The sequence below is a fragment of the Bos indicus genome, chromosome 11 (assembly GCF_029378745.1).
Source record: "Bos indicus isolate NIAB-ARS_2022 breed Sahiwal x Tharparkar chromosome 11, NIAB-ARS_B.indTharparkar_mat_pri_1.0, whole genome shotgun sequence".
NCBI lineage: Eukaryota > Metazoa > Chordata > Mammalia > Artiodactyla > Bovidae > Bos > Bos indicus.
The window spans coordinates 29,253,208-29,268,947 of NC_091770.1; the positions used below are offsets into that span (position 1 = coordinate 29,253,208).

General features: G+C 44.2%; 1 protein-coding gene across 4 annotated transcripts in view; it reads right to left on the bottom strand.

The window, feature by feature from the left end:
• Positions 1 to 72: 72 nt before the first annotated feature.
• The window catches only part of STPG4 (sperm-tail PG-rich repeat containing 4), a 39,438-nt gene continuing 23,770 nt past the window's right edge, over positions 73 to 15,740 (bottom strand). The window contains exons 6-7 of one of the 4 annotated variants that reach the window (XM_070798606.1): positions 3,681 to 3,785; positions 73 to 440 (exon numbers count right to left, since the gene is read on the bottom strand). In XM_070798606.1, coding sequence (XP_070654707.1) covers positions 375 to 440; positions 3,681 to 3,785 — 171 coding nt within the window. In that variant the 3' untranslated portion in view covers positions 73 to 374. The other 3 variants (XM_070798605.1, XM_070798608.1, XM_070798607.1) reach the window with 3 other exon arrangements.

Here is a 15,740-nt window from a genome sequence, read left to right on the forward strand (position 1 = left end):
ACCCCCAGCACAGCGCCTGGCCCGGAGCATATCGTCAAAATATTTTTGTTAACTTGAAACCACAAATGCTCATCAGGCTGAAGCAATATTGTTCTTTTCAGGGAGATGAGATAGAGAAAAAACTATTGGGTTCCCGTCAAGTTCAGGATGGCCCTTGTTGAAGCCTCCAGGAGTCCAGGAGGAATGACCACCTCAGTGCAGTGGAGACTCAGCTAGAGAGCCCAAGGCGGCAGAGCCCAGCTGACACCTCAGGGCCCGTCCGGGTGCTGTGAGAGCAGTCCAGGGACACACCCTCTGACAATACACAGAGAGAGCATATAATTTACTGTTCAAACCAGGAGACTTCTGAGAGGGAACTGGACATTTTGCTGGAACTATTCCAGATAAGTGGGCTGGTCGGTCAGGCCAGGCAATCGAATATGGTCTGTGGTCAAACTCTCCTAAAGAGGAGACAAAACAGAACTTACTAAAAACTCAAGAGCTGCTTAGGGCCAAGGTGGGGTTTATTTATTTTAAAAGCCAATTGTGTTATTGAAGAAAAGGCTGTGTTCTCGGCCCATTTTGGCTATGGTGCGGGGCTGCTTGGGGAATTGTGCTGAAGCTGTATATGCTCCTGGGCCGGGGGTTTTCTGAAAACACAGCAGAGAACAAGTGATGATATAGTGACACCAGAACCTAGAGCCTCCTGAGCTCGGCTGTGGACTCGGGCATGGCTGGCAAACCCCCACAGAGGGAGACGAGGGCTGCGCTGGTCCGGGCTGAGGCCTGTGCACCTGAGAACTGGAGCGTGTCCTCGGCTCCTGTCCCAGGAGGCCTGCTCCGGTCCCCGGCTCTCCCCAAGGCTGCAGAGATGCTGAGAGAAGGGCAGACAAGCAAGCGACAGCCCAGGGGAGGCGGGCTCACTCTTCCCCCACACCTCAGGACACATTTTCTTTGGGGCACCCCGTCCCTGTGAATGCCAGTGCCCCCAGTGACTTCACTCTAGCGGTCATGGGTTGGAGAGGATGGATTCTGAGCCTGAACAGTCGACCTCAGAAGCCCAAACTCCTGCGTTTCCATCATCTTCCCCAGTACAAACAGTGAGATGCAGTACTACCAAGGCCCATGGCCCTCAGGCGCAAGGGATGGATGAGTTCTCATTTTGAAAAGCCCTGTTTTCACTTTGATGAAATGCTTGAAAAATTCAGTTCAGTTCAGTCATGTCTGATTCTTTGCGACCCCATGGACTGCAGCACGCCAGGCTTCCCTCTCCATCACCAACTCCCAGAGTTTACTCAAACTCATGTCCATCGAGTCGGTGATGCCATCAACCATCTCATCCTCTGTCGTCCCCTTCTCCTCCTGCCTTCAATCTTTCCCAGCATCGGGGTCTTTTCCAAGGAGTCAGTTCTTCGTATCAGGTGGCCAAAGTATTGGAATTTCAGCTTCAGCATCAGTCCTTCCAATGAATATTCAAGACTGATTTCCTTTAGGATTGACTGGTTTGATCTCCTTGCTGTCCAAGGGACTCACAAGAGTCTTCTCCAACACGACTGTTCAAAAGCATCAACTCTTCAGCACTCAGCTCTCTTTACAGTCCAACTCTCACACCCATGCATGACTCTTGAAAAATTATTCAACCAACTATTTAAACAAAGCTCCTCTTATGTCATGGTAAGATGCCAATGAATGTCATTCTCGTTGATTTCTTAGGTCAGTGTTGTCTATGCTGAGGTGCACGCAATATTCTTGAATACCCCAAAATTTTATCTTAGAGAGACAACGGTACCTCTATGTATGGTTAAGGAAAGGGTCTTAATGTCAGACAGGCCTGGATTCAAGTCCTATGGATTCAAGGCCATGTATCCAACCATGAATGGCTCGATATGACACATGCTTCCTACTCCTCACCCATCAAATAAGGTTTTGAGGTTCACGGGGGGCCCCCAGGGACAGACAGCACCTGCCAGGCTGGCAGAAAGTACCACTCCACACACCAGTCACCACCACTATTATGAGTCCCTATTATCACCAGCTTGTCACTGCCATCCTTCCCTGCAGTTTGCTATCTCTGCAGGAAGCAGAGAGAGTACAAACAAGATTACCAGAGCGGTCAGCCCAGGGTGCACGAGGTCAGCTGCCTGCAGAAGCTGCTTTAAATGACAGGATGTTTCCCTGGCCAAATGCAAAGGAGCAGCTTGGGAATCTAATCAAGTCCTGGCCAGACGTCAAAGGAAGCTGAAGCCCTTGTTAGTGCTCTTAATGAGGAAGCTGCCTGTGTGTGGAGTCCAGGAAGGCCAGTGCCTGAACAGGAGGTTCGGGGGCCTGCACCCCAAAAGGCCATCCTTCGGGAAGCTGCCGGCCGTAGTCCTCAGACCTTGTGAACATCCAGCTCTGTCCCCCAACCCTGATGTCACTGCTACCAAGCAAACTCCGCTGTTTTTTGGCTTCCTTCCTAGTTTCCTACAAGGGGAGACGCCCCATGGAGCACCGGCTCCAGACACCAGCCCCCTCGCTAGACACTTGTAAAGGAATACCACCACCTTCCGGCTTCTCCATCAGTCTCTTGGGATTTTGGTTAGCATGACTCCAACTTCCTGAAGAAGCTCAGCCCTGTGAGCTTGACTGAAAATCTGTTTGGATCATGATCATGCCACTAGGGTATGAGGATCTGCTGAACAGAACCACTAGCCTCCAGCTGTCTGTCTGTCTGTCTGTCTTTAGTCTTTCCGGTAGGGCCTCCCCAATCTTCCTCTGGAGAAAGACCGAATTAACCATCTCAAATCCGGCTACAAACCAGTGAGTCTGGGGGACTTTCAGACTGAGGAACAACAAGACCACAGGAATGAAAACTTTAAATAATGAAACAAACAACCCAAGCCACATTCATAAGCTCCATGTTGTGCTTCTGCCATCTTTCTTGGTCTCCTCTAGGCCTCCGAGGCTCTCACCCCCTCCCAGAATCTACCTCCTTGCATATCTCCATGGACTCGAGCCTCTTCCCTGTCTGTCCTCAGTCCTCGGGGGCAGGATGATGGGTCAGGACTCAAGAGTCTGCTTTGGTTCAAAGACAATGTTTCTGCTGTGACTTTCCGTTCCCAGAAGGCACACGCACAGCACGGCAGTTCTGTACGGGCCCACCGCTGGCCTCTATTTGTTAGAGGGGTTTCCCCACAAAGCAGCCAGGACATAACGTTGATGGCTAATCCCTGTGCTGGCTGTTCTCACCTGGACTCATAATTCAGCCATGGTCTTTGGGCCTGGAGTCACTTTAAGCCTGAAGCTGGCTGAGGGCTTATCTAGTGAGCTCGATACTCTGCTGCCTTATCAAGCAATCTTAATGTATATACACTAGAACTGTGGGGCTTCCCAGTGGTAAAAAACCTGCCTGACAACGCAGGAGACATAAGAGATGCAGGTTCGATCCCTGGTTTGGGAAGATCCCCCGGAGGAGGGCATGGCAACCCATTCTAGTATTCATGCCTGGAGAATCCCACGGACAGACGAGCCTGGTGGACTACAGTCCATAGGGTCACAATGAGTAGGACACAACTAAAGCAACTTGGCACACACACGTGCACACTAGAATTGTATACAACTCTACGGCTCCCATCCCATTCCCAATGCCCACTCCACCCCCCACCCCACCCCCCGCGGCAGCCACAACACCTACAACCATATCTGCCTTTTAGGACACTTACTGAACAGGCAGGCAAGAATCGAGGTACTCTGGATTGAAAACAAGAAGTTACAGAACCTGCTGAAGGTATTTTCAAGTCATAATGACCTGGTCCTGGGCCTTCACGCTGTAGAAAAAAAAAGTTTTTGTTTCATAAATAATGATAGCTGATATATTTTGATGTTCTACTTGTCTTTTACGAATGAACATATGAATCAGTGTGATATGGTAGAAAAATCCCCGGACTGGGACATGGAAGATCGTGTTAAGGTGTGCCCTGGCACCAGGCACTGTGAAATGGGAATAATACCTGCTTTTCCTGCTTTACCTGCCTTGTGGATGACTGTGAAGACTGCAGGGGAAAAGACATGTGGAAGTCTCCCCTCTCCCTGCCTGGATACCCTCGCCTCTCCCAGGCCCCGTGCCCACACCAGCAGGTCTCACTCCATTCTTGTCCCTCTGCTGATGGTGACTTACTGCTCTGGGCTGTTAGTTTTATAAAACACACTTATTCCTTCACACAAATGCAGCATATGTTCTCTTAGTCCCCCAAAAAAGTATTCATAGCAATTCACTGCCCTACATAGAATGCCATGCGATTAACATAAGTAGATGAACACAATTTTAAAAAGACAAACAGCTCAATAGAAAAGTTAGCAAAAGGCAACTTACAGAGAGGAAATGCAGTGAGGAAACTGCGAGTGAGGCGGGCGGAGCTCTAAGGTCATTAATAACAAACTCACTGGAAAAGACCCTGATACTGGGAAAGACTGAGGGCAGGAGGAGAAAGGGACGACAGAGGATGAGATGGTTGATGGCATCATTGACTCGATGGACATGGGTTTGGGTGGACTCCGGGAGTTGGTGATGGACAAGGAGGCCTGGCGTGCTGCAGTTCATGGGGTTGCAGAGTCGGACACGACTGAGCAACTGAACTGAACTGAAGTTCTAATTAAAAGAACAATGAGATATACTTTTGTTGGGGTCAGGAAAGAAAGAAAGAGATAAAGGAAGGAAAAAAGGAAGAAGGGACGGGGAAGCCAAAACCTTTTGTGGGGGTAGGGGTATGGGGGTGGGTGGAGCCCAGGGCACGCACAGCTTGGCTTGCAGGATCTTGGTCCCCAGATTAGGGATTGAACCTGCGCCACCACAGTGAAAGCCCCAAATCCTAACCTCCAGTTGATTCTCAAGGAACTAAAACTTTATCCACAGTGTGGATACTCCTACATGACTCTGGCAGAACTGTTAATTTGATTAGCCTTTCTGAAGCATAATTTGGCAAGCTTGAAACAGCTTAAAAACACATATACCTATCCAAAGGGGGAGAAAGAAAAAAGGAGTCTGGTTACTCCTGATTGTTTCAGGAATCCAGAAGACAAACAATGAGTTCTGAGCCCAGATATGGCAGGAAAATGAATACAGCCCAAACACCACAGTAGATAATGTAGACAAACTGTTAACCTTTTCTTCCTTTCTAGCAATTCATTTCCTCTCCCATTTTCAAACACCAGTGCTATTCGACAGAAAAAAAAAATCTTTCTGGCATGATGTTTTAGATCTGTCTCTGAATAACGCAGGAACTAGGGGAAGTAGGTGGGGGTGTAGACTGGCCAAGAGCTGGTCATTTTTGAATGGGTGAGTACATGCGAGTTCTGTCTATGCTGCTGCTGCTGCGTCACTTTAGTCGTGTCCGACTCTGTGTGACCCCATGGACGGCAGCCTACCAGGCTCCCCCGTCCCTGGGATTCTCAAGGCAAGAACACTGGAGTGGGTTGCCATTTCCTTCTCCAATGCATGAAAGTGAAAAGTGAAAGTGAAGTCGCTCAGTCATGTCTGACTCTCAGCGACCCCATGGACTGCAGCCTACCAGGCTCCTCCGTCCATGGGATTTTCCAGGCAAGAGTACTGGAGTGGGGTGCCATTGCCTTCTCCGAGTTCTGTCTATATGGTATATATATTTAAAGTTTTCACAATACAAAGTCAAAGACAATATACATTTGTTATTTTGACCCAGCGATTCCATTTTTAGGAATTTTTCCTAAGAAAACAATTGAGGATGTGTACAAATATTTGGTTACAAAGACATTCCCTACAACACTGTTTCTAAGAGTTGAAAAATCAGAAATGAAAGAAATGACCAATGACGTGTGCCTGGTTAAATAAATTGTGATTCTTCCATCCAGTCATACAAGCTGATGAATCTCTATGGACATAAAGTCTACTCCCAAATATCATTAAGTGAACAATACAAGCTTTTAAAAATGTGCATTAAAAAACTGGGAATGGAATATTCACCGACAGCAGTTTTCTCCAGGTGGTGACATGTTGAGTAAAAAGAATTTTCTTTTTTTTTTTTTCTTATTGGCTGCTTCTAATTTTTCTATGATGGACTTGAGTGTTCTCGAAATAAGAAAAAAAGTTATACTTGATGCATAGATAAATGAATATGGGAATTGAGTAAGTGAAAAAGGGGGTAGGGAAAAAAGATAAAATGAGCAGAAAGATTAGAACAGAAATGTATCCAGTAAGATCCTGTAACACATGAGACTGAGCCGCAGGTTAGCCCAATGGATTTGGCTGAATAAGCACCCAAATGTGGCCCCTCTGCAGGATTTAAGAGCAAGGCTTTCAAAACCCTGTTTTCCTTCTGTGGCACAGCAGCACAATTAGGGGTGCCATTCTCAATTATCCACCACGAATGAAGTCTGTTATTATCAGCCAAGCATAAGTCTGATAATCAAGGGATGTGTCTCATCATTTTACAACTCATGGCAAAGAGATGAAACAGCAATGTCTTCAACCTGATGCATCTGTGGGACAGAGACCGCTGTCAGGGCAAGGCTTCTTCACTAGAGAAGTCTGAGCCACCATAAGCACACAGGATAGAAAGTCAGGGGAGTCTGGACAGGAATGGTTTGCACAGAGTCCCCTTGGTTCGGCCATAATAAATGCAAGTTCTCAAGCTGGAGTGGCAGCTGGGGCAAAAGATGCTGCTGAGGGTGTCACCACTGACTCCATGTCTTTGACATCCAATCTGTGGGATGGCTAAGAAACGCTGTGAACACTACCCTTTCCCCAGAAGCCTCATGTGGCTTTCACTTCTAAGCTTCTAAGTCATGAGCTGCTTAAGAGTCCAGGTGCCAGGCCTCGTGAAGCCCTGATAGGTGCCCGTACCATCCAGCGGCCTTCCTGCATGTGCGTGGTCATCTGAATCAAAGGGCCTAAGACTCGGGACAGAAAGAAATTACTGAATGCTATTTGCCCCCCATGTGTCACATGGGACCTCTTAAGTGGGGAATATTAAGGAAGTTGATGTAGGCCCAAGTTCTAATTCCAGAAGCCACAGGAATCCTGTTCTAAGTGAGAAGTAATGATCAGGCCAGGGTACTGCAATGGGTGGGAAGCAGCTTCAACAGAGTTCCTGTTTCTGCCCCATCTGAGGATGGTGGGCAGAGTGGGAAGAGCTGAAAGGAGAGAAGAGGGCTTAGTCCAGGATGGCTCTGAATGTGAAGAGAAATGGACTCAGTTGAACAGTGGGGTGGGGGTGGTGGGGGGGGTGGGGGGGTGAGGTGGGTTCAAAACAAAGAGGACAGGGAGAAGACATATGGTATGAAGACATGCTATGGCCTCGATCTTGAACTTCTTATTTGTTCCCATTCCATGCACCATAATGCTCAGTACCATTGTAGGCATCTGCTAAAGCCTTCCCACCACTACCTCCAACCCTCCAGGGCTGAGAGGATGGGACTGGCTTATGTATACAACACTGCTCAGGAACTGAAAGGTGCCAGGTACCTCTGAAAGACTGTGTGAGGGTAGATGAAGTTATCCCAAGATGTATACTGAATTAAGTTCTCAAAAAATCTATAAATCCTCTGAGTTTTAGGTGTGTTTCATTATGCTGAATGACGTTCCCTCAAAATTCTTAAGACCTGCGGATTTGGAGTCCACAGTATCTCACAGTGTGACCTCGTCTGGAAATGGGGTCACTCCTGACTGTAGCCACAAAATTACAAGATGCTTGCTCCTTAGAAGGAAAGCGATGACAAACCTATTCAGCTTATTAAAAAGCAGAGACATCACTCTGCTGACAAAGGCCCATATAGTCGAAGCTACAGTTTTTCCAGTAGTCGTGTACAGATGTGAGAGTTGGACCATAAATAAGGTGAGTGCAGAAGAATTGATGCTTTTGAACTGGGGTGCTGAAGACTCTTGAAGAGTCCCTTGGGCAGCAAGGAGATCAAACCAGTCAATCCTAAAGGAAATCAATCCTGAATATTCACTGGGAGGGACTGATGCTAAAGCTGAAGCTCCAATACTTGGGCCACCTGATTCAAAGAGCCCACTCACTGGAAAAGACCCTGATGCTGGGACAGAGTGAAGGCAGGAGAAGGGAGCGACAGAGGATGAAGTGGTGGGACGCATCACCGACACAATGGACATGAGTTTGAACAAACTCGGGGAGGCAGTGAAGGACAGGGAAGCCTGGTGTGCTGTAGTCCACGGGGTGCAGAGTCGGACACAATTTAGTGACTGAACAACAACAACCAGATACACTACGTTAAGATATGGTCATTACAATGGACCCTAATCCAATGCCTCTTGGTGCTGGGAGGTGTCAGTACTTCAGTCCAGTCGCTCAGTCATGTCCGACTCTTTGCGACCCCATGAATCGCAGCACGCCAGGCCTCCCTGTCCATCACCAAACTCCCAGAGTTCACTCAAACTCATGTCCATTGTGTCGGTGATACCATCAAGCCATCTCATCCTCTGTCGTCCCTTTCTCCTCCTGCCCCCAATCCTCCCAGCATCACAGTCTTTTCCAATGAGTCAGCTCTTCACATGAGGTGGCCAAAGTACTGGAGTTTCAGCTTTAGCATCATTCCTTCCAAAGAAATCCCAGGGCTGATCTCCTTTAGAATGGACTGGTTGGATCTCCTTGCAGTCCAAGGGACTCTCAAGAGTTTTAAGCTATTTTCCTTTTAAAATCATAAAGCTAAAGGGAACCTAGAAAGAGCACATAGTCTGTCTCTATTGATCCTAGACACAAACAGTTTTCAATGAATCATACTTGAAAAGAGAAAAAGTCAGAGATAAAGTAAAATGTATAGCCCCCAATGTCTATATATATATACACATGCAAAACATAAGAAATACACAACACAAACTGAAATTACTAGACATGGTGGTAAAAAGGATCTCACCCAAATTTGGTGGGGTGGATGGTGTGATAACTGGACCACACTGCCCAGGAGAAAAGAGGTGCCCCAGCAAGGAGGGGAGAGCCCTGGGTGGAGGAGGGCACAGAGAGGAGCTGGGCGTGCCTCTGTGGGAATTCAGGAGGAGGCATGTGGCAGGATGTACACTCAGGAAACTCTAGAATTCTGTAAGAATACGTCTAAAGGTTCAGAGGAGAAAGGAGACAAGTATGCTGGTGGATAGGGTAGAACTAAACTCGGCAGGGGCCAAAAGTTATCTACATTTGTGAAATTAAAAATTGACAGTACTGGGGCTTCCCTGGTGGTCCAGTGGCTAGGACTCTATACTCCCAATGTAGGGGGCCCAGGTTCAAACCCTGATCTCATGGACTGCAACTAAGACCCAGCACAGTCAAATAAACAAATAAAAGTAAGTTTGAAGAGTTGATGGTATCTCTGAACTCCATACTTCTTAAAAAACCCTAGTACATCTGTAGTTATATTTGAAAAGTTATATTTTTCTGTATGCAGGTCAGAAAGCAACAGTTAGAACTGGACATGGAACACAGACTGGTTCCAAATAGGAAAAGGAGTACGTCAAGGCTGTATATTGTCACCCTGCTGATCCCCTGAAGAAGGAAATGTCAACCCACTCCAGTACTCTTGCCTAGTAAATTCCATGGATGGAGGAGCCTGGTGAGCTACAGTCCCTGGAGTCGCAAAGAGTCAGACACAACTGAGAGACTTCATTTTCACTTTATTTAACTTATATGCAGAGTAGATCATGAGAAACGCTGGGCTGGATGAAGCACAAGCTGGGATCAAGATTGCCAGGAGAAATATCAGTAATCTCAGATATGCAGATGACACCACGCTTATGGCAGAAAGTGAAGAACTAAAGAACCTCTTGATGAAAGTGAAAGAGGAGAATGAAAAAGTTGGATTAAAACTCAACATTCAGAAAACTACGATCATGGCATCTGGTCCCATCACTTCATGGCAAGTAAATGCGGAAACAGTGGAAACAGTGGCTGACTTTATTTTGGGGGGCTCCAAAATCACTGCAGATGGTGACTGCAGCCATGAAATTAAAAGACGCTTGCTCCTTGGAAGGAAAGTTATGACCAATCTAGACAGCATATTAAAAAGCAGAGACATTACTCTGCCAACAAAGGTCTGTGTAGTCAAAGTTATGGTTTTTCCAGTAGCTGTGTATGGATGTGAGAGTTGGACCATAAAGAAATCTGAGCGCTAAAGAATCGATGCTTTTGAACTGTGGTATTGGAGAAGACTCTTGAGAGTCCCTTGGACTGCAAGGAGATCCAACCTAAAGGAGATCTCCATCCTAAAGGAGATCAATCCTGAGTGTTCATTGGAAGGCCAATACTTTGGCCACCTGATGTGAAGAGCTGATTCATTTGAAAAGACCCTGATGCTGGGAAAGATTGAAGCCAGGAGAAGAGGGGAAGACAGAGGATGAGATGGCTGGATGGCATCACCAACTCAATGGACATGAGTTTGAGTAAACTCTGGGAGTTGGTGATGGACAGGGTGGCCTGGCATGCTGCGGTCCATGAGGTCGCAAAGAATCGGATACGACTGAGCGACTGAACTGAACTGAACTGATTTTTCCAAAAATGTTACCTACAAGTGAACTCTTTGAGAAGACTGACAATGGGAACTGTTTTAATCATCTTAACTTTCAGATTCCATTCAAACAGACATCTATTTGGCTTTTTTTCAATGTGACCATGTTTACTAATTATTTTTCTGCTCCTCACGGGATTTTAAGCTGAGTTTTTAATCGAACTAATTCCTTAATTGCAGAAATAACCGAAATGGTTCAGCATTCTTTCATAATGCTAGTATTTTTTCTTTAATATTTCTTGATGTGGACCATTTTTAAAGTCTTTATTGAGTCTGTTACAGTATTGTTTCTGTTTTATGTTTTAGGTTTTTGGCTGTGAAGCATGTGGGACTTTAGCTCCCCAACAAGGGATCGAACCCCCACCCCCTGTATTGGAAGGCGAAGTGCTAACCAATGGACCACCAGGGAAGTCCCCATAATGTTAGTTTTAATGCAGAGAGTATGCCATGAATCTGCTCTCCCCTTTTCAAACTTCTGTCAAATGTGACTAAAACAGATAAATCACATAATGCTCATTTGTGTCTGGACAAACTCTTTCCTGCTTATCTGATCTTTTCCTATTCTTTACAGGCTTGTCAGGTTTTAAGAAATACAGAAACATCTTGAAATACTTCTGACATCAAATAAAAGAAACCCATTTTTTTTCATTTGACATTGTAAGATTTTATTTCTACTGCCAGGAAAGATGCATATCCCTCTCATTTTTCATTTTATATGCAACTGTGAGAAATAATTGAAAAGAATCTGCTCAGCAAATCACTGTTAGAAGTCCCAAATCATATGAATGACTGAGTCCTGATTAAGTAGTAGTAATGGCATTATCTTTATTAAAGTAACAAAATATATTATGTTGACCATTTCCATGGCTCCTTTCTTCAAACTATTCTTCTGACTTTTAAAAATTGTATTTTGAAAGATTATAATAGCAATGCAAAAGAGAGAAAGGAAGCAAACACCCACCCTTACAACATCTTACACCCACCTCACAACATCTCAGCATAGCCACTAAAAGCATTTTGCTGCATTTCATGTTTTTAATAACATAATTTTTCTTGCATGACTTTCATCATGATAGATATACCAAACTGCAACCTGCATTTTTTCACTATGCAAGAGATCAGGGATCTCCCCTGCTCCCCGCCTGTTCCTTGGAAAAATCGCCTTCCATGAAACCAGTCCCTGGTGCCAAGAAGGCTGGGGATTGCTAAGTTAGTTCATAAACATTTCTGGTGCTATTTCATAATTTTAACAGTAATTATTTTAATGGCTGTAAAATATTCCTCTGTGTAGATATGGTAATATTCTTTTAAAATTATTTCCTTCTCCTAGATATGAAATTGTGGCTATCTCATCATCTTGCTATTATAAACAATCCCTTGATGATATTCTTTGCATAGATGAATATTATTATAAATAAATTATTACTTTAGGAGAGTTTTCAAACAATGAAATTAATTGGCTGAAAGATATAAACAGTTTTGGTGGCTCAATACTTTGGTGGCTTTGCAAGGGGTTGTATTCTGTATACTTCCACCAGCGAGAGACTAGAAAAGCACTGACGCTATGGTTCATAGATACTGGGGAAAACAGAAAAACAAAATCTTCCTTACTCCTCCTCACCTTAAAGTCATCAGTATTTCCTATATGTCCAAAGAAGTTGTGCAGGATATCTGCTATCCTAAATGCCCAAATTGTGAAATGCATTCAGGAGGAAACAAAACTCATGCAATTTTTCTGCAGGTCAAGAATTAAAGGGAAGGATGAGAGGAGGAGAAACTGCAAATGGCAAGTTTTACTTTGTCTGCTTTGCTTGGATAAGAATGACTATGATTTGTTGCAGTTTGTTTTCTACTCTTGGAAAAAGTCCTGGGGACTTCCCTGGTAGGCCAATGGTTCAGACTTCATGCTTCCAATGCAAGGGGTGCAGATTCAATCACTGGTTGGGGAAATAAAGATCTCACATGCCTGCCATGCAGCAAAAAAAAAAAAAAACTTGCTATGAGGGAACTGTGTGTTTGCACTGGATCTCAGGATCTGCAGGACTTGGTCATTATTATCACGGTGCTAAAAGGAAATGGTGACTGGTACAAGTTTCCAAATACAATTTTTTCTGTGAGTACAAAAGGGCCCTTTTTACTTTTGGCAGAACATATCTTCTGGTGTCTATTGCAAAACGTTCACACAAACACTCCCCTCGGTCCTTCCTACACACAAAACAATTCTACTGATCCAGGTGGCAAAGAGTCAGACATGACTGAGCATGCATGCATCCACCCCAGCCATAATCAATTATTATCATTATTTCATCAATAACTGAAGTATCCAGTAAGTATACAACCTTATATTGGTAATCTAAAGATTAGAAACCATCTTCCAACAAGACAAATCCCTTGGCAACCGCCTCTCCTGAGAGGCACTGACACCTTAGGGACAACGTGTAAATTCATCTACGGAATTCCTGACCTAAACAAAAAGGCTGTGTGTTTTAACAAGTGATAATGGCTTGTCCACATGGAGGAACTTTCAGGCACATAAGATCCTAGAGTATTTTAAAATTCAAAGTAACTGTACTTTTTACAACTAAAAAATGGAGTAGTGATCTGCCACATTTTCACATGTTTCTTCATTCTTTTGATAGGCTGCCCCTGGGGATTCTAGGTATAAATGACTAACACATTTCAATGAGCTAGTTTTCACAGATAACGGAAGGAAAGGAGGAGATAAACTTGTAAGTATCCATCTTTTATAATTTGCCTTATTCTCTAAAGGGTTTAAAGTGACTCAGTGAATGTCTGAATGTCGTCATGCTGTCTTGCACCTGATCTGCAGGTCAGATTTCTGGTGACTGTAGGTTTCATGTATACCAATGGTGAGGCAACCTGTCCTAAGTCAAGAACGCTCAAGTGACACTGTGATCTTACACATAACACATTTTAAAAGAGTGATACATTTGTTTTTGTTTTTTTTTTAATGCCCCCCAAAACTGAAGAGAATTACAAGTGACATTATATTTCTGGAGGGAATTTTTTTAAATATTTAAGGGAGAAATGGAAAAGGAAAGGATACAAAGATTTCATTCGTTCATTCAGCACATTTTTGAAGCACTGTACTAGGGGCTGGGGGCATCAGTGAATAAGACAGCCCCTTCTTTCATGGAACTTACACTCCAGAAGGTAATTACAAACTCTGATCTGACGATATAAACATTTTACATTTTAAACTTGTGTAAATATGAAAACACAAAAGTAAAAGCCAAAATTCCTGAAAAACTTCAGCAAATGCAAGCATTACTATTTCTTCACTATAGAGTATATACAAAGCAACGAAAAAAGAACGTTAGGAACTTCCCTGGTGGTCCAGTGATTAGGAATCTGCCTGCCAATTCAGGAGACACAGGTTCGATCCCTGATCCAGGAAGATTCCACGTGCCACAAGGCACTAATCCCTTTCACACAACTACTGAGCTGCACTCTAGAGCCTACATACTGCAACAAGAGAAGCCACAGCGATGAGAAGCTCACATACCACAGCTACAGAGTAGCTCCTTCCCCGCAACTAGAGAAAGCCCACCTACAGCAATGAAGACCCAGCACAGCCAAAAAGAAAGAAAGAAATTTTTTAAAAAAGATTCTGCCTTCCGGTGCAAGGGGTGCGATCCCGGGTCATGGATCCCACATGCCAAAAAAGGAGACATAAAACAGAAGCAATATTGTAACAAATTCAATAAAGACTTCAAAAATGGTCCACACCAAAAAAACCTTAAAAAAAAATGTTATGACTCCACCCAGTAGATAACTAGGTGAAGAATGTGACCAGAAAGCGTGCAAGAAAAGCCACAAGAAACTAGCTAACAAATAATTAGCATGTGTAGCCTCTGATCCTATGGATTAAATTAAAATAATGAGATGTCATTCTTTTACTATCAAATTAACAATGCTAAACAAGATATATACAGATTTCCTGAAATGGACACTCTTTTAACTGCTGGTAGAGATGTAAATTAATGTAATACTAAGGATCAAGGCATTGATTTCCAGAACGTCTGGGATGATATTCTCCTAGCAAGCATCATTTTCTCACACCAAGTGCCACAATCTCCCACCACTGGGATCAAAGCAGTTTGCTCTCTGCCGTTTACAAGTTTGGGGATCTAAACTAAACCCACAAGTCTGCTCTGGGAATGCATGTTTAGGACAGACATGAATCACGGCCCTGGGCTAATTCTATATCTTGGAACCTTTTCCATGAAAGTATTCTTTTCACTTTGGTGAAAGACAGGATGTTCCAAGCTGTGAATCACTTTTATTTATAAAATGGTATGGATGAGGTGACATCAATGAAAATGGCAGAATAAGGATCTCTAAAAACCTTCTCTTCCATAAAAAGCAATGAGAACAAAGGCAAAAGCTGTCAGAATCAACAGCTTTGTGCTATTTCACATACCAGGCTGCTTACCCTTCAGGATGCCTAACTTGGACTAAAACCCATCTAATTTTGGAAGAAAAGTTATGACCAACCTAGATAGCATATTGAAAAGCAGAGACATTACTTTGCCAACAAAGGTCGGTCTAGTAGTCAAGGCTATGGTTTTTCCTGTGGTCACGTACGGATGTGAGAGTTGGACTGTGAAGAAAGCTGAGCACCGAAGAATTGATGCTTTTGAACTGTGGTTTTGGAGAAGACTCTTGAGAGTCCCTTGGACTGCAAGGAGATCCAACCAGTCCATTCTGAAGGAGATCAGCCCTGGGTGTTCTTTGGAAGGAATGATGCTGAAGCTGAAACTCCAGTACTTTGGCCACCTCATGCAAAGAGTTGACTCATTGGAAAAGACTCTGATGCTGGGAGGGATTGGGGGCAGGAGGACTTGATGTCGATCACCAACTCGATGGACGTGAGTTTGAGTGAACTCTGGGAGTTGGTGATGGACAGGGAGGCCTGGCGTGCTGCAATTCATGGGGTCACAAAGAGTCGGACACGACTGAGTAACTGAACGGAACTGAATAGTAAACAAATCATTATTCAACTCATGGCATTCATTGAAAGCATGCATTTCAAAGGAAATATAATATCACCCAGTGTGTGAGGGTAGGGGAACTGTCTTGACCGCTTACTACCAAAGCCAATGCATTTATTTACACATGCATTTATTATCACTCCTCCCTTGTCAAATAAAAAGGCATAACTATCTCTTCCACCCAGACACACACACCTCTATACACACATATATACACACACA